At 42.1% G+C, this 26,060-nt stretch overlaps 1 protein-coding gene and 1 long non-coding RNA gene across 15 annotated transcripts in view; one reads left to right on the forward strand and one right to left on the reverse strand.

The window, feature by feature from the left end:
* LOC148005849 (uncharacterized) overlaps positions 1 to 26,060 on the forward strand; it is an 85,716-nt gene that overhangs the window by 47,986 nt on the left and 11,670 nt on the right. The window contains exon 2 of the long non-coding RNA XR_015620943.1: positions 18,749 to 18,861. This is a non-coding gene — a long non-coding RNA (uncharacterized LOC148005849). The remainder of the gene's footprint in view (positions 1 to 18,748; positions 18,862 to 26,060) is intronic.
* Tnc (tenascin C) overlaps positions 1 to 26,060 on the reverse strand; it is an 84,882-nt gene that overhangs the window by 23,539 nt on the left and 35,283 nt on the right. For 2 of the 14 annotated variants that reach the window (XM_087660097.1, XM_087660096.1), the window contains exons 8-10: positions 25,253 to 25,438; positions 24,885 to 24,974; positions 22,965 to 23,228 (exon numbers count right to left, since the gene is read on the reverse strand). In XM_087660097.1, the coding sequence (XP_087516223.1) occupies positions 22,965 to 23,228; positions 24,885 to 24,974; positions 25,253 to 25,438 (540 nt within the window). 14 annotated transcript variants of the gene reach the window in all.

Consider the following 26,060-nt stretch of genomic DNA (forward strand, 5'->3'; position numbering starts at 1 on the left):
AAGAGAAACATTTCGACCTTCTCCTTTCTAAGATGGGGGATGTCAGTACTCAATAGAATGAAAAAAAAGGGAAAACATGTGGAGGACATGAGAGAACAAGGGACATCTGTGCATTAAGTGGAAAACACAGACAATGTTAAAATCACAAGGATCTGTAGACAGACTACACAGAAAGGGACCAGGAAGAGGAGTCGATGGCTCTCTTGAATTGAAATACCTGTAATGGTCTCAGCCCTCAAGGGCTTTGTTTGGTGCCCTTGGGTGAAGCCGGAGACCAGGACCTCATAACCAATGCCAGTTATGAGGCCTCTAAGCTCCAGCTTCCTCTGGGTTCCTGAAAGTGTGAATTCCTGGGGGTCCAGCAGCTTCCCAGAATCCACCACCGTTACTAGAAAGCTGTCAAAGGCATTCTCCGATGCCGTCCAGGAAACTGTGAACCCGTAGGGATTAGTGTCGGAAATGGTTAAATTTTCCAGAAGGGGCAAGGCCTCTGAAAGAAGGGAGGAGTGAAAATGACTCAGGTTAGCAGCACTGATTTGGCTAGGGCAGAGTGCAGCCCCAAGAACAGATAGATTCCTAGTCAACCATCCCGTGAGTTAAATGCTAAAGACTCCAAGAACACAGATAGATTCCCAGTCAATTGTCTCACGAGTTAAATATTTAAGATTACTTTTAGATTCTAGTCAAGCATCCCTGGAGTTAAATGCTCAGAAAAGGAACATTTAGTGATAATGTCTTGGGTGCCTTATACTGTAGCTTTCTTAACAAGACTGTACAGTAACCATCATTCCCAATCATAGGTCAAAAGAAAAGTTTCTACAATGGTTGGCTGATTTGGCCCAAGTCTTAACCTAGCAAGGTGTGATAGAGCAAGGCCTTCAGTCTAACTTGGGCCATCCATACCTCACTATACAAATAGGACACCCTGTGTCACTTTGGGACCTTTATCTACTTCCTGCTGTTTTTTGTTTTGAAGCAAATCAGATTTTCTTAAAAAAATTGGTTGTTGCAAGCATATTTTTTTTGTATTATTTCACATCTCAATCTGGTTCATACTTTGAATACAATCATTTGGGCTAAGTAGTGAGTGAGAGTGTTTCATAAACTGAGATCACAGGAGCAATAAGGTTTGTTGTGTTGTTATTCATCCAAATTAACAATTTATATTTACAAACCAGGAAGGGATTCTAAGGTTTGGCAATTCTTATGTTGTTTGTTTTTTCTGGGTTAAGTTAGAAAGCAAGAACATATTTTGTCATCTTGGTTTCATTCTTTGTCTATCTATTCACCAAACATCTGTGTCCTAGACACACTCATTCCCTATTTGCTGAGGGGTCTTTTCGCACATCTAAGCTTTCTAAAGAGTGACCTCATGGTAGCCAAGTTTCTGAAAACAAGTCTCAGTTGAGGAGGCTACGGATCGTTGATCCAGTCTAACACAACAATGCTGTAAGATAGGTGTTGCTATTTGTCTGCTGGCCTCCAGGACATCAATGGGAAAAGAAAGTCTCAACTTTTCCAAGGCCCTCTTGCTCCAAGCTCAGTCTTCTTTGCATATCCAAAGCCAATGCTTAAATTAGTAAATGCTATCAAGTGCTCTGACATATCAGTGGGGACACAGCTCTAATAAAAAAGATGAGAGAAGGCCAGTGCACCCTCATCCAGCACTTAGCAATGCTGAATGTACTTAATTAATATCAAAGGGGAGAGGGGTGGAAATTCCATGCTCAAGTCTGCTTTAGCAACATGTGATTTAGAATCTCTCTCTCTCTCTCTCTCTCTCTCTCTCTTCCCCCTCTGTCTCTCTCTCTCTGTCTCTCTCTCTGTCTCTGTCTCTCTGTGTCTGTCTCTGTCTCCATATCTCTCTCTCTCTCTCTCTCTCTCTCTCTTCCCCCTCTGTCTCTCTCTCTCTCTGTCTCTCTCTCTGTCTCTGTCTCTCTGTGTCTGTCTCTGTCTCCATCTCTCTCTCTCTCTCTCTCTCTCTCTCTCTCTCTCTCTCTCTCTCCTCTCTCTTGTTGTTGCAGCTTACAGATGTTTCAGAGTGATAAATGGCCTTACACTAATGCCTATGGTCAAGTCCCCTTAGGATACTAAGACAATGTTTAAAAAGAAGTAATTGACATCTGAATGAATAAGTGAATGAGTGCCTTCTTCATCCACAAGCAGAGATTTAAACTTGGCTGTGGTTTGGACTTCCTGTGTTGATTTTGAAACAGTTGATGTTTATTTTGAGAGATTTTTTTTCTCATAAGATTTCCCAAGAGCCGTAACTCTCTCAAAGCAAATATGAAATTGTTTTTACCAAGCAAACATTCTTGGTTTGTAAAACAAGGATCTCAAATGTTGGTTTTGTTTAGATAAGTGGTGCCCTTTGATAGCTGGCCTCTGTAACTCCGTGCTATTAACGCAGCGAATTCCAGTGAAAACAGGTACTTTTGGGCTAATTAGTCAATCAAGGGCTTGGTCTCCCCTACAGTCTTTCCTTTTCATTTTTTGTTTCTTTTTTGGTGTGCCTCTTTCAAAATGTAGAGTCTTTTCACTTTATGGATTAGCAGAAACAATGCTGTAACTGGATCTATGTTTCCTTCCTGAGGGCTGATCTTTGAGCCTCCCTGGCTTCTCTCTGTTCTGTGGGAGGTCCTTCAGAAGGTGACATGTAAGGGCCTGATGGGGTCTGATTGCTTAGAGTAAGAAGAGGCTTCTCACTCTATTCTTTCTGCTGAACTTAAAAAAAAAGTAAACCAGCTTAAGTTCACATTTGATAATTGAAAAGAAAAAAGTATTTTAAATCTTACACTACAATATACCCAACTTTCTACTAAGAGGAAGTTATAAGGAATGTTTCTATTGTTTCCTCTGGGCTTGTTGGTTCTTTTAGCTATTTATATACAGGAATGAGAAATCTAAGGCCTTACTCATGCTGTAAAGTGAATTTAACTTTGATCTACAGCCCCGCCTGTTGGGAAGTGACAGGGGTATATAACATTGGTAGAGGATCCAGTAAAGGCTAGGCAGTTACTTTTCACTGTGTCTGCTATGGTCCTAGTATAGATGGCCAGCAGCACCAGTGGGTACCTTCTTTCCTAGCATAAGGAACTTAGGGTACAAACAAATTTGCAATTTGCCAGAGCTATATGTAGGTAAGATGATATGGGAGAGGTTTAGAAATCAGCTACCACAATTAGTTAGCTGTATTTATTAACATAGCTCATTTATAGTAATTTAGACTTCAAAGGGTGGGGTGGATAGCTTAGTTTAAGAGTCAGACGACTACGTCTATCTCCTGAGAGTTTAGTAGAAGAGAATTTCTAAGCATTTTAAAGAGAGGTTTGTCAAGCTAGAGATTTATTTTTCTAAAACCATTGACAGCCTTTATCATCAAGATCAGGACAGAGTAGGAAGCATCTCCTTATACGGTCCGTAGAAACATCACAGTTCAAATTTAGTAAGTGTGTAAAGTTTAGCATTCATCTATCGTCCTAGGTTGAACTTGTCACTTGTCTGTGTTCAACTGTTTTAAGAATAAGTGTTTGGGGGGAGGTTGGCTTGGGGTTGGTTTTTTAAATGGCAAGTTATCAGATCTGGGGAACCTCTAGGACATTAGTTACTTTACATCCTACATACCACAATTTATGGACATAATCCCTGCTCTAGATCTTTGCTAATTTAGATTTCACTCTTTCTCCAGACTCTCTGAGTCATGGATAAATTATCCTACAAAATGGGCAAAAAGATACCCAAAGCTCTATACAAGCGTGAAGAGCTTCCAAAAGGGGCTGTAACTCTTCTCAGGGGTGGCATTGCTTTTAGTGGTTAGAAATTTACATTTGCCATCTCTGCTATTGTGAATAACGTTGCATAGCAATCCGTTACCTTCAGTGGCTACGTCAGTAAGAACATCTGCTAAGTACACATAGGAGACTACTATATAGCCATAAAAGAAGGGAATTGTGTCATTCTTGACTTCCTAGGTAAGCCTGGAGAACATTCAGTGAAATAAGCCAAGCATAGGAAGAGAAATCACGTTATAATCCCCCTTTTATGGAGAATCTTGACAAATTGAACTGATAGAAGTAGCAAGGAAAATACCAGTTACCAGAGGTGGGGCTGGCCACTTGCCATTGTTCAAAGGGCACAAAGTTCAACTGGCCAGTAGGAATAAGCTTCAGTGAGCTAGTGCACAGAACAGTTGCTACAATTAATAATAATGACAGATGTTCCAAATTGCTGAAAGATTAGATTTTAAATATTATCACAAAAGGTAGATGACGTGATTGATATATTAATTGATTTGATTTGGTCATTCTTCTATAAATACGTATGCTAAAATATCACTTCGTACCATATATACTCTAATATATTCATTTCCTGGAGGTTAAAAATAACGACCTTTACATTTGGAGTCAAGACAATGTTTGGGATTGGATTTTTCTTTAGAATGCCTAACTCCTTTTCTCAGAATCCTAAACTGACAAAGAGAACCTTTGAGTACCTGTAATGACAAAGGCAGTGAGGGGTCTGGTGGGGTCACCAGCCCAGGTGGTGCCTGTCACACTGACATCATAGGCAGTGTTCTCTACCAAGCCTGTGATGTGAGCTTGCTGTGCATCTCCCGGGACTGTGATTTGCCGAGACTCGTGCAGTGAATGAGCGTCCCTCACATTGATAACAATCTTTGCAAAAAGCCCAGCTTGTGTGGTCCATGACACATGGAAGCTGTCAGGAGTAATATTGCTAAAGATTAGCATGCCCAACTGTGGTTCTGGCTCTGAAGGAAAGGAACATGGGAAGAAACAGAGAGAGAGATGTTATTGGAGGAAACAGATTTTTGTCAGCATTTTCCATAGAATTTGAATGTCTGCATTTAACCAAATACTTGCAGAAAAAAAAGGAATGTCAGGCAATACTTATGCCTGCATTTACTATATGACAAAGAAGTTACTGATTTTTCTGCAATCATTTGTTTATGTTCCTTTAAAGTGTAAAAGCCTTTTAGAGCCATTTGCAAAGGAGAGTTAACCAGTCATCAGAAGTACAGATTGGACTCATATAAAAAGATATTGCGGCTACATTTTCCAGAATCTCTGAGGTCAAGCTATCCAGGGAAAGACATCTTCATGTAGAGACATCCATCATAAACAGCAACCATTTCCTTTTACCAATAAGATTCACAGAGCATACTTCCCTTCAATGGCCTTGAAATCTTGTTCTGTAAATAAATATGTGCAGTCTTGTTCACCACAGCTTTGCTAAGATTTGGAGCCATATCTCAGGAATGTCTCTAAATGCCTCAGTGAGAGGCTATCCCACTGAGCATTCTTTAGAAAGTGCTTCTAGGGGGTTTTCCTAGTGTTCTTTTGACCTATATGGATGCACAACTAAAGGCTAGTATTCATATCTATGTGGGATTTCTTCAAGGATGTTGGAAACTTAAATGCATGCATAATAGGAAAATCCATACCTCACCCCAAATGCTATACAAATGAAGATGGATTACATTAATAAACGTTTAGTAGATGCGAAAGCTGGAGGAAAACTTGAAGTTAAACACCAAATTCTTTGATTAGGGAGTTTGCTTAATGGAGCCTTTATAAAGAGAAAATTCTGCTGAGGTAGAACTTATCTTGTTTCTTAAATAGTCAGTAGTATGAAAAATTCATTTAACATAATAGGCCTTCATAGCTAGTGTTAACTGAGACATATGTGGGGCCAGATTCCTAATCATTTATTAAGTAATATGAATGTGAAGTAAGTTAAACCAGGTTGATTTTAAAGGGAACCAGTAGCCCTAGAAGACTGAGCTATTGATAGGATTTAGGGTTGGAAAGAGGCAAACTCTTTTTCTAACCTGGGAGTTGTTTTGTTTCAGTTCCAATATTTAGAGATAAGAATAGGCTCCTCTGAGTAAGATTTAACTGTAAGACTCCATGGCAGAGAGGCTCTAAAGTCTCTAAGGATCCAACCCAATCTGGCTCAGAAGCAGCTTACAGTCAGAGCAATGACATGCTTTTTCTTTCCTGTCATTCTGAGGTGCTGATAAGGCTGTCGTTTTTGCTCCCACTTTGGCAGTGTTTTTACAACCGCACAGAGGATAAAGTCCTCCAGATGGAACTCAGCTCTTCACTGTCCTCTGCTGTAGAAGGCATCTCTTGAATTAAAGATGCAGTCTATAATTATTCTCATGCTACAGTAAGAAGACTGGCAGTGCCAACACATTCATCATGCAAATGGAGGGAGGGAGGAAGGGAGGCCCTGATTTCTGAGGTTAGCATTACCTTCAGCCAACTCTCAAAGGATACAACCACAGTGCATTGTGAGATATAAGACAAATCCCAGAAAGAGAATGCTAGTTAGGGTTTGATCAGTGTTCCATGCAGGTAAGGGACATTTTTCTCCCACCACTTCTCTCATGAACATTTCTTTGACATGCTGTCTGCTTCCAAGAAAGATAGACATGTTTAAAGATTTAATGCTCTGAGTGTTCACCACATGCATTGCAATTTTGACAAGATGATGGATGGGAAGAAAGTTCTGGTGCTTTGAAACAGACAACAGCGGGTGACAGTGCATGCTCGACAGAGTAGATGTCAAAAGAGAGCAGCCTGTCAGGAATCTAGACAAACGAAAATCTCAGAAACAAGATGGACCCTACTGGGTCTTCTCATGAGATTTTGATTGCAATATAAGGTCCCTTCTTAGCATTCTAAGGGCAGCAATTAATGTATAAAATCCAGGCAAATGAAAAGAGACTACAGATCATTTCGACCTAAAACAGCATGCAGACATTCCTTTGAATGGGACACAGGCAGGCTTTGATTAGAAGTACCACAGGCAGATGAGAATGGGTGCTATGAGGAAAGATTGTTGAAGAGTGGAGGAAAAGATGGTTTAGGAATTCAAACAAAAGCAAGTCATATTAACTCAAGACAGAGCAACTCCAGACTGAAATGAGTATATGGGAAGAACATTTAGACTATGAAGGTCTTTTATTTGGGATGATGTGTATTTTCAAGCTTTAGAGTTTTGATTCGATGGCTACATTAAATTGAGAAGGATTTGGTAGAAGCAAGAGGATGAAAAATGGGCAGTAGCTGATTTTTAAAAATGTTGTTCAAAGGGGCCTCAATGGAGACTAAAGAACCCCAAAGTATTTGTGGCTGCATGGACCATCAGGATCTGGGCATGCTGTCTGCCCATCAGCCTGGGCAGGTAAGTGCTGTGACTAGAAGCCTTTTTTGAGGCTGGAGATGGCAGAGTTTCAGGATGACTGAGGATAGCGTGTACCACTGTTGTTTGGTGATGATCAAAACAACTAACTTCTATAAGAAAGCTATTAAGGGCAAGTTCCCAAGTTTGCATTTGTAGCAGAGATGTGGCTAAGAAGAGGGTTGTCTATTAAGTAATAAGATTACATAAGAAAGTATCTTCATCAAATTCACCATTATAACTCAAAATTAAAACACAGAAGACTAAGTCCATAAGGTTTTAGACTCTGCCTTTCAGGCAGGAAATTATTCTTTGTTGAAAACCAATTCAAACCAATTACATATGGTCAATTTACTTTTGTCCTCTCTGTGCTATTATACTTTAACACAAATGGACTAGGAACCAAATATTCCTGGCTCTCTTTTTCTAGAAACTATCCTGATAACAATCTAAAACAGCATATAAATGGGGTCTCCATCAACCATTGGTAGAAGCAGAAGGTAATTTTGATGCTATAATACCAAACCTTTTCTTGGCTTCCCCAGAACATGGGCCTTCTAATGTGAACTTTAAGGAAAAACTACATTCCTTACAGATTTTTCTAGTCTGAAGCATGCTAATTTATCTGAAAAGAGAAGGCATTGCCTCAGATGTGCTAAGAGTGTTGCTTGAGTGGACAAAGCACTCCTCCCTAGTTGAGTCCTTCTCAAGTCACAACAGAAGTCATCTGGCATAGAACACATGTCACAGGATCACATATGCAGAGCAAGAACAGCTTGCTACCTTTGGAGTCACATGTTTCTTATCTGAGAAGGACTATTATTTCATTTTTTGCTATGTCCATCTCAGCATTCTAGGCAGGGCCCATCTTTTCTTCTACAGCTGGTGTTAAGGTTGAAGTAATGTGGATGGTGTGAGTACCTTTGCTTATCTGATGCGTTATCTAGCTTTGCTCTTTCTTTTCATTTTTTTAGCTGGAGGCAAAAAAACAAAGCAAAACATGTCTTTTCTTAAATTGCTAGGCTATTTGGGTATGAGGATGTTAGGATAATCAAAAACATAAATTTTGATTGGAAGAGACATCTTTGCAAGCCCAGGGCAATTATCATGATGATTTTGAAGTTACCAAAGGAGGGAGTTTCTTTCTTCAAATTATTTATGACAATCTGGATAAAATTTCATGTGACACTTAGAATGGTCTGCTTATGATAATCAGAAATATGGCTTCATGCAAGTATACCATGTAGGTGGCTGTCGGAAGAAAATTTTGTTAGATGATACTGCAACCCAGCAACCTAGGAAAGATGATATTCAATGGCTTATACCCTGAAATCAAGCTGCTTCATCCTGCTGAGAGAGACTGTGGAGAGAGAGAGTGTGTCAGAAACTAGAGAATGCTCATGTACCTGTGGTGGCTGTGGTACTGATGGTTTTGGTACGGATGCTGGGAGCAATTCCAGAGAGGTAGACAATGAAATCAGTACTAGGTGGAAGGCCCGAGATGTGGGCAGTTCGTTCAGCACCAGATATATTATGTTCTGCTGTCTGCAGCAACCTATTAGAATCAATAATTTCGATAGTAAACATGTCGAAGATCCCGTCGGTAGCTGTCCAGGAGAGATTGAAGCTCTCAGGAGTTACATCAGAAATATTTAAGTTTCCAATTTCAGGTTCTTTGGCTGAAAGATGAGAGGAAAGGAGAGAAAAAAGAAACAAATCAAATTATTTAGTTATTTTGCTGTGTTTCAAGGATGAGGTGGTTAGGAGCCATGCCTGAGGAGGAAGGTCTGATAGTTCAGGGTTACAGTGAGACAAAGTAATGCTGTCACTACCAGTCGATGCCAAGGAAAGAGAAAATGGTTTTGTTAAGACAGAAATGAACAAAGGAAGGTATGGCTGTTAGATTTTTTCTGCATTGCATTTGCCACTCATGATCAAGCCTGGCAAGATACCTCAGGACGGCAGATGGGCTGCCTGGCCTCAGTGGAATTGGCTTTATCTTAGCTGGACCTGCCTCCAAGAGCCATGCCTCAGGGTCATTGGCAATCAGTCAAGAGATATGAGGGTTGACAGCTTTTAGGCTCTTGAGCTGCATTCAGGGACCAAGATTATGTGGATTCCTACATCAGCTTTGAGAGAGCCCTTTGCTTTGAGAGAGTGCCCATCTATCTAAATGAGCGCTAAATAATTCTGACAGCATGGGCCTCCCTGGGTGGGACCTCTAGGCTTCTGATTTTGTCACTTGAAAGGATCCACCCACCTCTCAGGGTAACTCTTGATTATTTTTTTCCATACTTTAGATAAGGAACAGCCAGCTGTTCTCATCATCTGTTAAAATAGCATGTTCTCTCTTATGTCTATGTGGGCCAAGAAGGCGAGTCCTGCAATGGCAGCCAAGACAGCTGAGCCAAACAGTTCAGACAGCCCTAAGAAATAATATTTGGCTTGAGAGATGTCCGGCCAGTGCTTTTGCTTTTCTGAGAGGTAGTGATATAGCATGCAGTGTGTGCATGTGCGAGGGGTTTGTGAGGCTAGTACAATCTATGTAGCGAGGGGAAAGACCCCTAATCCCAGATTCACAGATGAATTATAGCCTTTCCCCTCCATGGGCCAACTTTGTCGGAGACAAGAATGTTGGTACCATAAAAAAAAAATACAGATGGCATCCAAACCATGAGATCTGCAGGAAAGATCCGAAGTGGTGGATGATTGATTGCTCTGCCTTCTGGGATGGAATAGTTTGTGGATGTTAGACAAGAACATCCTGGGGAAAATTCAGAAGAGCCTCCACTGTAATCTCTGGCCAGCCTGAGGTCGCTGTCCACACTGTGGTTGCCTATGTTTTATGGGTATAGCAGTGACAGTTCCCGTAACAAGTGAGGCAAAAATTGCAGAGTTGTCCTTTTGAATCAAAAAAGACGGAATGGTTTGGTATGAGACTTTAGTCACAGTTGACTATCTAAAAAAGGGGAACAGTCTCATGAGATACAACTCATCAGGGCACACCGTAAAGACGAGCTACAGAAAACAGGGTTAGGGAAAGCTGATCACTCAGGCAGACTCCCATTGAATGCTTTATAACGGCAGTAGTGTAATGAGTAAACCAGAATGCATCCCCAGTATTGGGATTGGCAGCTTGCTTCAGGGAATAATTCTTGATTCACAGAGCAAAAGGGGTGTTAACTCTGTTACATTTATAACCTGGGGTATTTCTTGCTCTGAGGGCTCCTGGGTGTCCTGCTAAAGAACAACAGTATCTTTGGTATATCATCCATTCAGAATTGTATGATGTTTCCTCTCTTTGATAGACAATTTGATAGTTTGATGTTCTAACAATGACTCTGCATCTGACAGAATTGCCTACAGGAGAGTAATTCTGTTCTCCTGTTGTGCTCGCTTCATTTCAAAGAATCACCAGTTAAGTGTAAGTGCTGTAGGACACATCTCCACAAGAAATTTTGAAATAATGCAGCATCATTTTCAAACAGTAAAAGAGTCTCTAAAATAAGTGGCCTGTGTGCCATCAAAACTCACAAGTGGGGAAGATGGGCTTTTGATTCTCTGCCAGACTTACAGATGGGAGTTAAAACCAACAGGCTGGTTCTTCGAATAGAGGCCACCATGTAAAGATGTCATTGTGGGGTTGACCAGGTAAACCAAGAGAGTGGGGGTTGGAGGCCAGAAGTGTCAGTATCTTACGGGGCTCACCACTGCTGTGACCAAGGCATTGGAATGATGGACCTACTCACAGAGAGGGCTCTGGGCATGCATCATGCGTAGAAAGGAATCGGCTATGAAGAAAAGCTAGTTCCCTTGTCATCTGAGGGGGCGGGGGGACAGAGAGAGAGAGAGAGAGAGAGAGAGAGAGAGAGAGAGAGAGAGAAGAAAACCATGAGGACTAAGCATGAGCAGTGGAGATGATACCTGTGGAGACATCAGCAGAGAGCATTGGTGTTCTATAGCCCTGGATCACCCCATAGATGGAGACTCTATAAGGGGTATCAGCCTTGAGGCCTGGGATGTCCACAACTCTGAGGCTACCAGATACTGTGAGGTTCTGAGCAGCCTCTACATTGTTGGCCTCCTGCACCTGAATGATAAAGTGCTTATAGGCCAGATCATCTGTGGTCCAGTTGAGTGTAAGGCTGTCCCAGCTGACCTCAGTCACGGACAAGCCTCCCAGTTGAGGGATCTCCTCTGAAGAAGGCAGAGAACTTTCTGTTAGTGCTACAAACCAAGTAAGACAGACAAAATGCCCCACAACCCTACTCCAGAAAAGCAAAAGGGAAGAGAAAGAATGTTTTATTTGGTTTTGGTAGCTCCCAATCTCTGGGTATTTTTGTATTCAGATTTTTGCTACTCTGGTTATAGTTTTGTTGAAGAATTGAAACAGTAAGAAAAGGAAAATTTGCATCATGCCTCCTTGAAAGGCAGAAGCATGGAAATCTCTGGGAATGCACAGCCAGTGGCTTAAGGCAACCAAAAAAATGTGGGATTGTAGAGGAGGGTAAGGAAGTAGGAGTAGTCAAAAGTGCAGGGTTTGGAGGTCCACAGACCTGGGTTAGAATTCTGCCACAGATGTTGACAAGCTGCATCATCTTGGGCATCTTGCTTTCTTTCTGAGCCTCAGTTTTAAATAGAACTGACAGTTCCATCTTCTAAGGTTCTATGATTACTTGATATTTATCAACATTTTAATATCATAGACAAGGCACAGAAACTGTCTGATAAATGGCAACATAAAAGATAGAGTCTGTTGATGTGTTTTGGAACATCCTAGTCATGTGGGAAGTCATGCCTCATTTTATTCCTTGTGGTTAAGAATCATCTTGGGACAGGCTACCTACTCTGTATTTGGGCTTCCAAAGAATTCATGTTCCCAAGTTCTGACAGGTGGTCTGGTTTATCTCTGAGCTTCTCTCAACTTTATGATGTTACACAATAGAGTCCTGGCTTGGCTCAAACTCCCCCACCGTTTTAACCCTTGACATGAAGGATGGCAGCATCACAAAGCAAGGCTATGTGAAATCAACATGCTTACTTTCAATTAAGAGTGAATCTGTGTAGCTTAGTAGACGTGCAAAGAAGGTCCCACTATTAGTTTTGTTTTACTATGTAAGAAGGATCTTCAGTGTGGTCAGTTATTGCTGATTAAGGAACTCTGATTTTGTGGTATGGAAAAATTCACTGCTTGGGATTCAATACAGTCTTGGCTCTAATTGTGTGTGTGTGTGTGTGTGTGTGTGTGTGTGTGTGTGTGTGTGTGTGAGAGAGAGAGAGAGAGAGAGAGAGAGAGAGAGAGAGAGAGAGAGAGAGAGAGAGAGTTTCTATGTATACAGTTGTGTGCAGGAGGCCAGAGGCTGGCATCAAATATCTTTCTCAATCATTCCCAACCTTAGCTTCAGATAGGGTCTCTCACTGAATCTGGAACACACCAATTCAACTGGATTGGCTCTCCAAAAATCCTCTCGTTCCCATTTCCTCAGTAAAGATTATAAGTATTTTTACCTCTGTACACTTATGAGGATCTGAGGATCAAACTCGGGTCCTCAAGTGTAAGAGGCAAGCCCCTTAAAAACTGAAATATACCCTTATCCATCTTCCTAAGCAGAAATCACCATGGATTAGGAGTTGTAGAAATCCTAGCTTTCTAAAGCATATAATCCTTGTTCCTACATGTCCCAGGATACTTTGAGGAAGATGTCCCAACCCTGACCCAGGGTTTCTGGGAGGCCCAGGGACACAGGTGCACTTGCTGAGAACTGTTTATCTGCTGCGCAGACGACTTCACCAGAAAATTCCATTTACTAAAGGAGCTGGCAGCTGCAGCAAGGCCTGTAGACTACAAATGGAACTCATCAGCATCCCTAGCCTAGACCACACATCCAAGACAACCTTTGTTTTATCTCAACCCAGTCCAGGAATAAGGCAAAATGATAACCTGGCCAACTTGGGTCAAGAAGATGATCAAAACAATCTTTTTATATTGGAGATATATATATATATATATATATACACACACACATATATATATATATATATATATATATATATATTTAACAGCAATGGGCAAGTTTACTTGGTGTATATATAAGCAGGAAAACTGGTCATTTGAATTAGGTAATTTGATGTCATTATCAAAATACAAGGCACATGGAGAGGGGCACAGCATCAAAAGTTTATCACCACAAATTTTACCATTCATTTCATCCTCCTTGGAAGCTAGTCTGGACCTCTTATGAAGAGCATAAAGCTTTTTGTGATAGATGGGACAGCTTATGTCGAGAGTGTTTCAAAGACTGAGATGAAGTTCTTTTTCTCTTCAACTTAAATGGAAAACATGGAACTTAAATGTATTGTCCTTTCTTGGATAGGTTCTTACTCTAAGTGCACTTCAGAAATGGGCTTAGATGAATTTGGCATAAGATGTCTAGATTGGTTTCCAGATCTGAATAGATTTGACTAGGAATTGGATATTACTTAATGTCTCTGAGAGCAGTAATGAAAAGATTTCTCTAGAAAATTCTATTCTCCTGCACCATAAACCTACTGCCTGTGCTTTGTCTAACCAATGTTGGGTTTACCACTGTGAAGTCTATTCTTGGTTGTCAACTTGACTACATTTGGAATTAACTAAAACCCAAGCAGCTGGTCCTGCTTGTGGGGAATTTTTTTCTTAATTAAATTATTTGAACTGGGAAGACACACTTGTAATCCAGATCTTTTGAGGTAGGAAGAACTGCTTTTTAGCTGGGCCACACCTTCTGCTGGTAGTCTTTATGAAACTGGCAACCTTTACAAAACACACAGAAGAATGAGGCTTCCTCTCTGCCTGCCTGCTTTCACTCTTGCTGGTAAGTCCATTCTTTTTCTGATGTGAGGGCCTGCTTATTCAGGATTGCCATGCATGCTAAGGACCAGGTGAGACACCTAGCCTCATGGACTGAACAATTACTGGATTCTTAAACTTCCTGTTGGTGGACAGCCATTGTTGGATTAGGTAGAGTACAGCCTTAAGCCATCTTAATGAATCACATATATATTCTCATAATAACTCCCATATGTAATCCATAATAAATCTCATATATTCTACATATATTCTATAATTTCTATTTCTCTAGAGGATCCTGAATAATACAACGACTCACTTAGCTGTTCAACACTGGCTAGATGATGAACATTTTGTCAAGTGCTTTCATTTCTTAGTCCATCCATTGTTCATGGAAAGGTTCTAAAGCAGGGGAGTTAGTTTTAATTCAATGGCAAGTAAAAAAAGGCTCAGAGATGCAAAGCAATATATCTAGCCTGTAATACAGAATTCTAGTCCAGATATGCTAAGTCACAGACTCATGTTACCTGCAAACCATCAGGTAAGACTTACCTATGAGGGATTTTTGCTATTCTAGGAGCAGCCAGATTGGCATATATCATATCTCTGGTCCAAGATGGTTGTGTACCTGTGATGGCCTCTACAGCAAGTGATTTAGAGTGATGGGCCCTGACTTTGCCATGCAGGGTGACTGTGTGGGGAGTACCAGCCCTGAGGCCTAGGATTTCCATGGAGCACAATCAACCAGGAATGGTAAGGTGGTAGGCCCATTCTGCCTGGCTAGTCTACTGGATTCAAGTGGATGAACTGGTCATAAATCCTGTCTGGTGTGGCCCAGTCCAGTGTAAGAACATCCTATCTAAGCCCAGTCACTGTGAAGTTTCCCAGAACTGGAACCTTCTCTGCATGAGAATACACAGGGATGAAATTGCTATAAAGGGAACTGTATTCTGGGGTTCAGGTGAGACAGGGTTTGGCTGAAGTTGGGATGAGCTCTTTAGTTTGTGTAGACTACGGATGCGTGATTTACTGCAGTACAGAACACACTCTAATCCTTTGAATTAAAGCCAAGTTTTTCTCTCAGCCTTTGGGAATGGAAGGTAGTTTTGAGAACTGCTCAAAACTTCCATTCTTGATAAACCACTAGGGTTATGGGAAGCTCTTGAGTATTAAAATGAACTCAGAGTGATTTTATTTTTCATTTACAAAATTTGCCTTCAAGCTTCTTGGATATTCTAATTGAAACATACTTTTCGAGAGAAGTCACCTCTTACTTTTGAAAAAGAAGAGTAGGCAGGGTTTTGTATGAACTGTCTAATAGACTAAGAGCAGGACGTGGCCTAATAAGGGATAAGATATTTGAAAAGAAGCAGAAGTGATTCACCAGTATTGCCCCAACTCGGAAGAGTCTAAGTCCCATTGAGAGATGAGATTCCTCTTAAGCAGAGACAGGGATTGGAGAAAAGAAGTGAATGGGTCTAAAATACCTGTCAAGACCTCAACAGAGAGAGGGGCTGTGCTGAAGTCCTGGGTGACCCCTCGAACGGTGATGTAATAGCGGGTGGCTGCTTTGAGCCCAGGTAGGTCCACTGACCTCAGTCCCCCTGGGACTGTGAGGTTCTGGACAGTCTGGGTCATGTCAGCCTCTAGCACCTGAATGAAAAAGTTCGTATAGGCTCCTTCTGGAGCAGTCCAGTTGAGCTTGAGGGCATCCCAGCCCACCTCAGCCACAGTCACCTCTCCCAAACTGGGAGTTTTCCCTAGAGAAGGACAAAGAATGCATTTAAAAGTCATTGTAAGATATAAGAAATCATGAACACAAGGACAGTCTTTATATCCCCTGAAAACATGACATTTGTTAGATAAACATGCTTCATGTAACATTTTAAACCTTGGAAAGAGCAGAAGAGGGGTGTAGGGAAATATTTGCTTTCTTAGTTTATCCGTTTCAGAGAATTCAGGAATTCATTCTGTGGCTAATTTCCTTTTGACTCTAGCACATAAGCAGCCCTTAGTGTGGGGTCACCATCCTTGGTTTATTTGGACTGTCCCCAATGACGGATTCCATACAGCAGCATTGTGTTGTTTATGTGAAGTGTTAACATGGCTTTGGAACTATGTCATGCGATGGCCTGGCTATCCAGCATTAGACCCCATGGCATTATAGCTTGTGGCTGAACAAGGCCGTTCTAAAATCAATGAAGTATGATTATCCTCAGTCAGTTTCCTGTTGGGAAAAACAGAAGCTTTAGAAATGAAGGAAGAAAGTACCTGTGAAGGTCTCAGCAGAGAGCACCGGTGTTTTATAGCCCCGAGCTACCCCATAAATGGAGACTCTATAAGGAGTGGCAGCCTTGAGGCCCGGGATGTCTGCAGTCCGGAGGTTACCAAGTACTGTGAAGTTGTGAGCAGTCTCCACCTTGTTGGCTTCCTGTACCTGAATAACAAAGTACTCATAGGCCAGGTCATCTGCAGTCCAGTTGAGTGTGAGGCCATCCCAGCCGGCCTCGGTCACGGTGAGATTTTCCAGAGAAGGTACTTCTTCTGAACAATGACAGAGACAAGGTCAGTTATACTATTCATCAAATGCTTGCCTTTAAGAACCAGGCAAATCCATTGGCCAAGGCCTGTAGAATCTGAACCAAGATGTTGTCCCTGTATGCCCAGCGGTGCTGTCCCCACAAAATGCAATAAATAGGTTAGTATAGCATTGATTTGCCTTTGAACAGTTGAAATTTCTTTTGGAAATATGTTTTCTTGTTTACAAGTGTTCTAGAGAAAACTACTCATCTGCTAATGAAGTTCCATGCCTCAGTTTCCAGTTGGCAAAGTAGTTTCCATTACAAGGAATTAGCCTCAGGTGGTCTTGGGTCTTTTCCAGAACTCTGAATTTTGCAGATCCCTAGATCTTAGACTTCCTTTCTCTTTGTGCTGCCTGGGCCTCTCCTAGAAGTTCAGTATAGATCAATTTGGACTTTTCAGTTCCTGAGTTTCAGGTCAGTTTTTACAAACCACTTCAGTAGGGATAAGTGGAAATTACTGGTAAGGCTGAATGAATTGAGACAGCTGACAAGCTTTCGAAATAGCATTTCTTGAGAATTGGAAAGAAGCTAATTGAAACCTGGGAGAAGAATTTATTAGGCTCTATTAAAATTGGATGCATCATCTTTGCCTCCAGAACACAGAAACACGGTACAGTCTCCCTTGTCTGAAAGGGGGTCATTTGCCTGGGCTGAGTTTAAGTGGACTCTGCATGACCTATAGACAAAGGATCTCTCTGGAAACTGTTCCTTAAAATGGAAGGGCATGAACTGCCTTTGCTCTTTTGGAAAAAAAACAAGTCATTTTTCTGTTTACTTGGCTGGCAATTTTAAGTGATCCCTATATGACCATGAAAACATTCTTTTAAAAAGCTATCTTGCAAATTGTCCAAGCAGTGCTTTTATAAAATCTGTTTCGTTCAGGATTTTTAGATTACCCCACATTCACAAAGTTCCAATGTCTCAACTTTTTAAAATGTATTTTGACCTAGAACATGGGTACATAAACTAGGAAAAATTAGTAGGCCATGTCTAAGAGTAAGAAGGCTGATACAGTTTTTACATTTGGAAATCATTGGTTGAAAAAAAATCCAAGAACCATGATATTTCATGGTTCATGGAAATCAAACGAAATTCATACTTTTGTGTTATAAATGAAATTTTAGTGGAGCAGAGCTATACCTTCCCCATTCTACGTGGTTGATGGCTGCTTTTGTATTGAGATAACATGGCTAAGTAGCTGTTGGAGAGGCTGGGGCTGGCCTTCAAAGTCTAGAGGCTTTATGATCTCCCTTTGTATAGAAAACCTTTATTTATAACACCTGATCCTGCACTACAGCCATTGATTCCTCTTTTAACCCAAATTCATGCTTTTGGAGCACATCTCTAAGTTCTCAACTATCCATGTATGTGGAGGGAGACTTCAAACTCAAGGTACTGTGTATGGATTTGGGAGATATTAAGAGGTAAGTTATCCTTAAAACTGTGGGCTCTGGTGAGGCCAGGAACAGGGCCTCCAATCATGACTAAATCATTCATGTTGGGATTTAAGTAAGCTCAGCCCTCAGCCCGTCTTATATTATAAGTATATATTATAAAAGTATTATAAAAGTATTATAAAAGCTTTTATGTGTAAAGAGATGTAAGGGAAATTGACATCTGAGCAAGCAAACAAACAAAAACAAGACCCCCCCCAAATTTTTTTTTCTCCTGCTATCCAAAACCACCAATCAGAAACTTTGCTGGCATTGAGAATTTGTGCCATGGTGAGGAAGAAGTAACTTTCTTTCCTCTCCAGGAATTTAAACCTTATCTCTAATCATGACAGTAATCAAATTGTTTCCCTTGAAATGGACTTCAGATGAGAGGCTGCATGAAGTGTAGGGCGAATGGCCTAATTTGGAGGAGGGAGGAGGAGATTATAGACCATCACAGGCAAAGCTGTTAAAGTGCTCACAGATACAGAGAGCGGGGAGAGCACATTAGACGGAGGCGCTTCGGAGACTCATTTCATCTCCGCACTTCAGTTTCTGTCTGTGTCCCTGAGGCTCCCCCGCGTCACACCTCTTCCCACAGTTGAAGGAACTCACAGATCTCACAGTGCTGTTGCCATTGGTGCTCAGTTTCCGTCCTGTTTGGGTATCTAACTCCCCCACCTTTCCCTCTTCCACAGGCAAATCAAGAAAGATATAGAATGGCCTTTGTTTCATGTGGGTGGTGTGTGCTCATATCTACAATGGATGCTGTTGGCACACCGCACTAAGCTGACCCCCAACACATGCTCAGGTATGTGAAAGGTGATAACTTCCACCAATAAACTTAGAAGGGTGGAGAGGTGCTCTGAATAAAGACAGAGCAGGCGATTGTTGAAGTGGAGCCTGGGAAGCTGTGCGTAAGTGCTGACTCTTCATTTTGGGGGTGAATGACATACTTGTGGGCTCACTGCATCAGCAGCCAAGGGTTCCCATTGTCTACTTGCACCCTCTCGATTTCCTACAGGCCACAATGAAAAGGCAATTGTCATTCCCTCCCAGCTGTGCTTCGGAATCTACCCTCTGAGAAATGTCAGTGGGCCTAGGAAATCAGAATTTCCAAGTCTCCTGTCATCTGTGCTCATGGTGGACTGAGCAGCTGCAGGAAGGAATTTCTGGCCATGTCGTCAGCCTTTCAGATTCCCACCATTGTATATAGATGGTGGTTACCATAGACTGGCAGGAGGCAGATACCTCTTTGTATGCTTTGTTTGTGAGAGAGTGATTCTCTCACAGCAAGGGGAAGATTCAATAAAGTCAGAAGACTATAATGATGCTTCAAATGGTGCTGAACTCATTTTCTAGGAATAAACACTCGAAATATTAAGTCTTGGCTGCCTCGAAGCTTTCTGGTGGTTCTCAGCAGCTACCGAGAATAAAGCTAAAGCCCGTGAACATCTGTGCTTTGCAGCTGTCTCCTAAGTCCCGAAGCCTTAGAAATGCTGTTCTTCCACTTGGACACACAGCAGGGCTAAGCTTGATGACTACAGAATATCCCTTGACTTTAAGCCTCTCAGATGCTCTTCCCCCTGCTGGAAAGGACACTGCACTCTCCCTGAACTCCTCCCTTTGCTCTTCAAGGACTCATCTAGGTAGTACCTCTTCTGAGACTCCACTGAGCTTTTCGTCCCCTTTGTCAGCTGTGATGAGGACGAGCCTCTATTCTCCTGTGGCTCCTTATGCCTCTAACAGCAGAACTACATCATTCGCATGTTGTTTCCATCTTTCCCACTGCAGTGCGCTGTTTCTAGTTTCTCTTTTGCCTGACTATCCCACCTATTCTGTCTGACTCATAGCATGTAATCGTAGTATATTAAGTAAATATACATTGAAAGGATAAATATTTGGATAAGCTTCAGTTTCCTTGATAGAAAATCAAAATGGCAAATTGGAGCAAAATGTTCTTTAATTTCTGTGGAAAGGAATAAAATTTCATTTTTCTACCTCCCAAATTCATGTGAGACACTATTGAGTTCTTAGGTTGCTGTGAAAATACACCTCATGGTCCTTGGCCCATACCTATTGTCCTCCTTTATGTCTCTTATTGCTCGAAGTGAATTCATAGCCTTGGCTTTAGGTAGTGTTTAGTTAATGGAAATATCAAAGCAGAAAGAGAAAAACTGAAAGAACAGAAGAGGAGAGTATGGGAGGGTTGGGAGGAGGGAGCAGAAGGAGAGAACGAGGCTAAACCATACTTGTTTCCTTCTCTTCTGGAAGAGAACGTGCCCCCTTTTCTACTCTCCCTCCCTTTTACGTCTCTCCCTCTCATTGTCCCCCTTTCTTGTCATCCTGCTCTCCTTTTGTCATTCATATTACACGAACTTAAAAAATTCCCAGGGAATAAGTACCCTGTTCCTTACTCCAGAAGGGTGCTAAACAGCTGCTAAAGCAGAGAAGGACAAAAAGGAGAAAATAAAATGTGGTAATGCTGGCCCCAGAGCAGCTGGATCTCTGCAGATGTTCATGACGCTCACCCTGGCTTTGGATGTATTCCAGGTACTGCAGGCAGCAGGAGACAAAGGAGATTGTCCCCACAATCTGCTCATGGATGGGAGGAGGTCAGGGACAGTAAGGTGGTTAGTGCCCATTCTCAAGTCAGTTAAGTGGCCACAGAACCTTGGAGCAGCATCAGGGGTGGGTTGGGGAGGGGAGTACCTTTCACAGCTTGCTCAGAGGATGCCCTTGAATAACACTTGAAATGGATGAGACTAAAAAGAATGATAAGTGGAAAACAGGGAGCAGAATAAGAATATAACAAAAGGAGTGCAGGCCTGGTGACAGAGTCAGGTTCAGCAAGCATATAAGGGGACAGCCATGTGATGGCCAAGGGCATGAATAGTGGAAGCTAGGCCAGAGAAGTTGGACTCTAAAGGGCCACCCAGCCCATGGAAAGGTGCTGTTATGTACAAGTTTGATTTTCTGTGGAGCACAGGTTAAGGTATGAAAGGTGGGAAGATTAACTATACTTTCAATATGGTGCCACCTCATAGAAGAGGTCTGGACTTGGACTACTACTGTGGCTGGAACACGGGGATTCCTTGGAGAAAACGCACAAGCACCATCAGTTCTCCACTTCCCCATAACGTCTACAGGTAAGAAATATTAATCTTACAACATCTGCCTTTGACTCTAGAGATGCAGGGGGAGTTCTCTCCTTCTGGGGGTTGAACTAATTAATGACTTCATTAAAGAGGAAAGAGTAGAAGGAGAGGAAATCAAGGGGTTTGCTTCCTTCTTCTATTTCTGCTTCCTTGTGTAAGGGTAGACTATTGAACTTGGGCTATAAAAGCTAGCTCCCTTTGATTCTATTTCCCTATCTGATTAACTTTTCCTTCCAAGCATCTCTGACAGTCTCAGCATCCCATAGCTCAGTGGGGAGCGGTGTGTACTGTTCCCAGAATTAACCACTGCACTCATTTCCGATTAGAGACTGTCCTTCTGTTTCACAAATTTCTTTATGTTCCTTAAAAAGGTCTATGACTTTACAGTGGCATGTTCTTATAGGAGACTAGCCTTCTCATGTCACCTAAGAATAGCCAATGAAATGTAGAGAGAAATGATTGATTAAATCTCTAGAAAGAACAATGGTTTGGAGCTCTGGCTCTACCTCAATTCAACTGCCTAGAATATGAATGTGATGGTGGTATTGTAGCAGCCATGTTGTGACATTGACCTCGTTTCGGGAACAGGAGCTGAACTCTGAAAATGGTGGAATAGAACAAGTGAAGCAGCCTGGATTCTCAACAACTTGAAACAATTATGTTTTCTCTTGTACTACCTGGTGGCAGATCAATTTAATGAAGGAGACTGACATTTGAAAATTCTGTTGTATTTAGTTGAAGTAGTAATAGATAACTTGGGCCCTGCAAGACATTTCTAAATTGCCTTGTCATTCTCTTTCAGACTACTGAGGGTCAGCTGGGTGCCATTAGTGTTGTGTGACCAGTGCTAGTGACCTCTGAGCATCCTGTTCGCTGATATTCCTAGCTTCTAGTTTTCTTCAAGGACTCTGAGAAGGAGAGTGGGATCAACCAGGCTATGATGATCATGTGACAAACTTTTCTTCCAACACCAGCACAGTGTAGTATATGCCGTAGTTGCATACATACATGCTAATGAAAATGGAAGCTAAGCCTGTCACTTTCAAAAATTCAAGCGATCTTGAAAACTTAATGGCTAAAATTGAATGTGTCATTTTTCATATAGGAAGAACCATTTTTAGCTCCAGACTCTCTGTTCAGTTCAGCCCCTGAATTAAAGTGACAGGAAAGAAGATTGGTGCATGAGCAGGCTAATAGGACTAGAAGGGACCTGGGATCAACCAAGGAGAACCAGGAGACTCTTCATGACTAGAAAAAAAGAAAAGTGAGAAGGCACTGAGGCGGGCTCCGGACCAAATGCAGTTCTCCTCAGGGTGATGCTGAGGAGGGCAAGAGAGGTTAAGTAATGACATCCAACATCCTGAGCATCTTTAAAACAATGAAAGGTAAAGCTGTCATTAGATTAAAGAACAGAAATAAAAAAAATTTAGACTACCATTTAGCAAAAATTAAACAGCAACAAGAGACTGGACAGACAAACACAGCTCCCAGTTTACATTCTCCTAGTCAGGATTGCTTAGAAGTCAGCATCTCTCCATGAGAGAACTTGGTTCAGTCCATTGACATAGAGGAAGAAGCATCAATCTTCATGAAAGACGAGGAAGCTGCCATTTCATTGTGGCAGAGAGAGCTTTGTGAGGAGAGGAAGGAGTCTGTTTCTCCTCTGAGCACCACATGCCTGTGGTAACAAGCCTGGCTGACTCAAAGCTGCCACCCAGAGGTAGCAGAGGGCTTGCGGGAGCTCAGGATGACTTACCTGTGGATGCCTTCACACGCGCAGGCTTGCTCTTATGTCTGCCCTTCTCAGCGGTGAGGAGAACAGTGTATTCTTGCCCTGGCTCCAGGTCTGTCAGGACATGGGAGGTGGCATCCTTTGGCAGCTGAATCTCTATTAACTGGCCTGTGGGGAGGCTGTAGTTGAGGCGGTAACGATCAAACTTGGCCAGAGGTGTCTTCCAGAATAAAGTCAGACTGTCTTGTGTGGTCTCAGACACCTGTAAGTCCCTGGGTGCATCAATTTCTGGAGAGAGAATGATGAGACATCTTCTTTAGGCTGCGAGCACAGGGACTCCTGGAGGTCAGTGTGTCCTGGGGAGTCCTGTACCTACAGGACAGTTACCTGACTGACTCCACCCTTTATAGACAGATGATGTTACTAACTACCTTTTGGGATTTGGGGAAAATTAAAAATAATGTGCAGTGGTTTATCCAAACTATGAAATGCTACTTAACAAAGCACTTCCAAGAGACAGACTGTTAGTCTCCATATTGCTAAAGGACAAAAGCCACTTTCAAAACATGATAGGCTATTTTGCTATGGACTGTACACTGTAGCCCCTTAAAACCAATATATTGAATCCTAATGCCCCAAAGGATGCTATTCAGATGTGAGGATTATTGGCAGGCCCTGTGGTTAGGTTCAGTGCTTAACAACAGAGATCCCAGAAAGACACTGGTCCCTATGTCCCCTGAAGACATGGCAAAGACAGACATCTCAATAGACAAAATAGAGTGTCCTCAATAGTCACTCTATTTCCTGGTCCTTTAAACCTCATTCTCAGCCCTAAGACTGTGAGTAAGAGATTCTTTTCCTTCATAAAGCTGCCTGACATAAGGCATTTTGTTGCAGCAACTGAAATGGACTGATACACTCTCCTTAGTTAATGTCTGTAAAATGGGAAAATGACAGCGTGAGGAAGGATGTTAAATAAATGCCCAGGGTTCTACATAAAGGGCAGGGCTATTGCGGGATATTCCAACGTGGGTACCCAGGATGCACTGCAATGATTTTGAGTCTTTGTTATCCATGCTTTACAAACCTACATGTGATGAAATGCCCAACACACACACACACACACACACACACACACACACACACACACACACACACACACACACGCAATCTGCAACACTACTGAAATCCAAAGCTGTGAGATTGTATCCAGTAGTGAATTATCTGTGTGTGTCTGTTACTTGGAGGAGATGAAGCGAAGGGTACAGTATTGCCTCTGACTGATCTCCCATTAACTGCATGCAAATCTACACTTATCTCAAAATCACAGTGTGCAATTTTTGCATCCCAAGGAAACCCAATCAAGTCTGACCTATATCTCACACACACCCTGTTTCTCCTCTCTCCACAGTGCCTGGAGAGATCTAGCAGAAGCTGCTGGGAGTCATAGGGGATGTGTCCTTTGTGAAATATGGGTTTTTCAGGAAAGACACTTTAGGAAGGAAGCAACAGTTCCAAACCCTTAGCCCTAGGTAGTTTCCACCCAAGACTAGCACTACAGGATGCTATGGGAGCCATGGGCCTTCCGTATCTATGTGGTTATTTAACTATCTGCCCTATGGTGGTATTTTCTCAAGGGAAAGCCTTCATATATGTACCAATTTAACAGGCTTATTTTAAAAGAATAGGTTGAGAAATAAAAAGGCATACTCTAAGTCTGCTTCCAAATTTTCTTTCAAATTCCTTTATTCTCTTTCCTCTGTAGAGTTTTGCTAGGGTAGCTCTGCTTTAGTTCTTTTAAATGTAGACATCTAGACCCCATGGTACTAGAGACCTGTTTCTCCTCTGATCTCATGCTTTTAATTTGTAAGTAAATGTTTCTCATATGTCCTGCCTTTTCTGTTGAGTCTACTTCAGTTGTGGCAGGATTGCCATGCACCTCACCTGTGGCTGCATTGATGGTTGCTGGATCGCCCTCCTTGTCTCCCTTAACAGCAGAGACGCCCACTCCATATTCAGTTCCTGGCCTTAGACCTGAAAGAGAATGTGCAGGTTGAGATCTGCCTAGCAGAAGGTGGGCTCTCAGAAGAGTTTAAAGGTGATCCCAGACTGGTCCCTAGCTAATGTGATTTTTGATTTTTGTGTGCCCATTACTTGTTACTAACTTGATGCAGTTACGGTGAGAGGGGTAGATAGGAGGAAGCTGGGCTTATTTCATTCTCTCTGCAGGGTTGCAAAGTAGGAATATGTGGCAGCAGGCTCCTGTCCTTTAGAGGGCCCCTGTGGCACAGCACCGCTGGGTCAGGGCTCACCTGTGAGTGTGGTTTTGGTTGTGGCTTGCTGGCTCTTTGGAACATCTATCTCAGCATGGTCACCTCCAGAGATAGGTGCATACTTAATTCTATAACTATCAATGTCTGCCTTGACATTCCTCCACTCCAAGGTGATGCTGTTGTCTGTCTGTGAGACGCGACGGAGATTCCTGGGAGCATCCAGGCCTGTTTAGGAGGGAAAGGGAAGATTGGCATTAGACCTGGTTTGAAGAGAGTAGGAAAACATGGCATTTCGATCAGAGATTCAAAAGGCACCTGCCAATGGACAGAAATGTCAGAATTTCTCCGAAGCCGGTCTTGGTAACTGATACACAGAGTTAAAGAGCACAGGCCTGGCTCCTTTCTTGATGATTGATTGATAGGCGGCATTTCAATTGGCTGCATTTAGTTCATTTTCTGTGTCTAAAGAACACTACAAAGCCCCCAAGATAAGACTGTGGATATGAAAACTGTTCTGTTGAATCATGTATTTTTGATAGCTAATTGCTGATCACCTGGTGCTTATCAAACTCCTGTAAAGTATTTTTGGGATAGATAATCGACATTTGCATACCTTTGAGGTAATGCCATTTGCTAAGGTGTCAGGCAAATGCTTTTACCCATGGAGCCATTACATTTTAGCCAGAAATTTTGTCTGAGAAGATCAGACCAGCCCCCTCCCCCTTTTCTCTTTTCTCTTCTCTCCCCTTTCCCCCATTTCTCTCTCCCCCATACATGCACACATATATGCACATAGGCACACATGTATATGTGTGCCTGGGTACGTTTTGGAAGTTATTTAGACCCG

This window comes from Rattus norvegicus, chromosome 5 (genome assembly GCF_021556685.1).
Source record: "Rattus norvegicus strain SHRSP/BbbUtx chromosome 5, alternate assembly SHRSP_T2T, whole genome shotgun sequence".
NCBI lineage: Eukaryota > Metazoa > Chordata > Mammalia > Rodentia > Muridae > Rattus > Rattus norvegicus.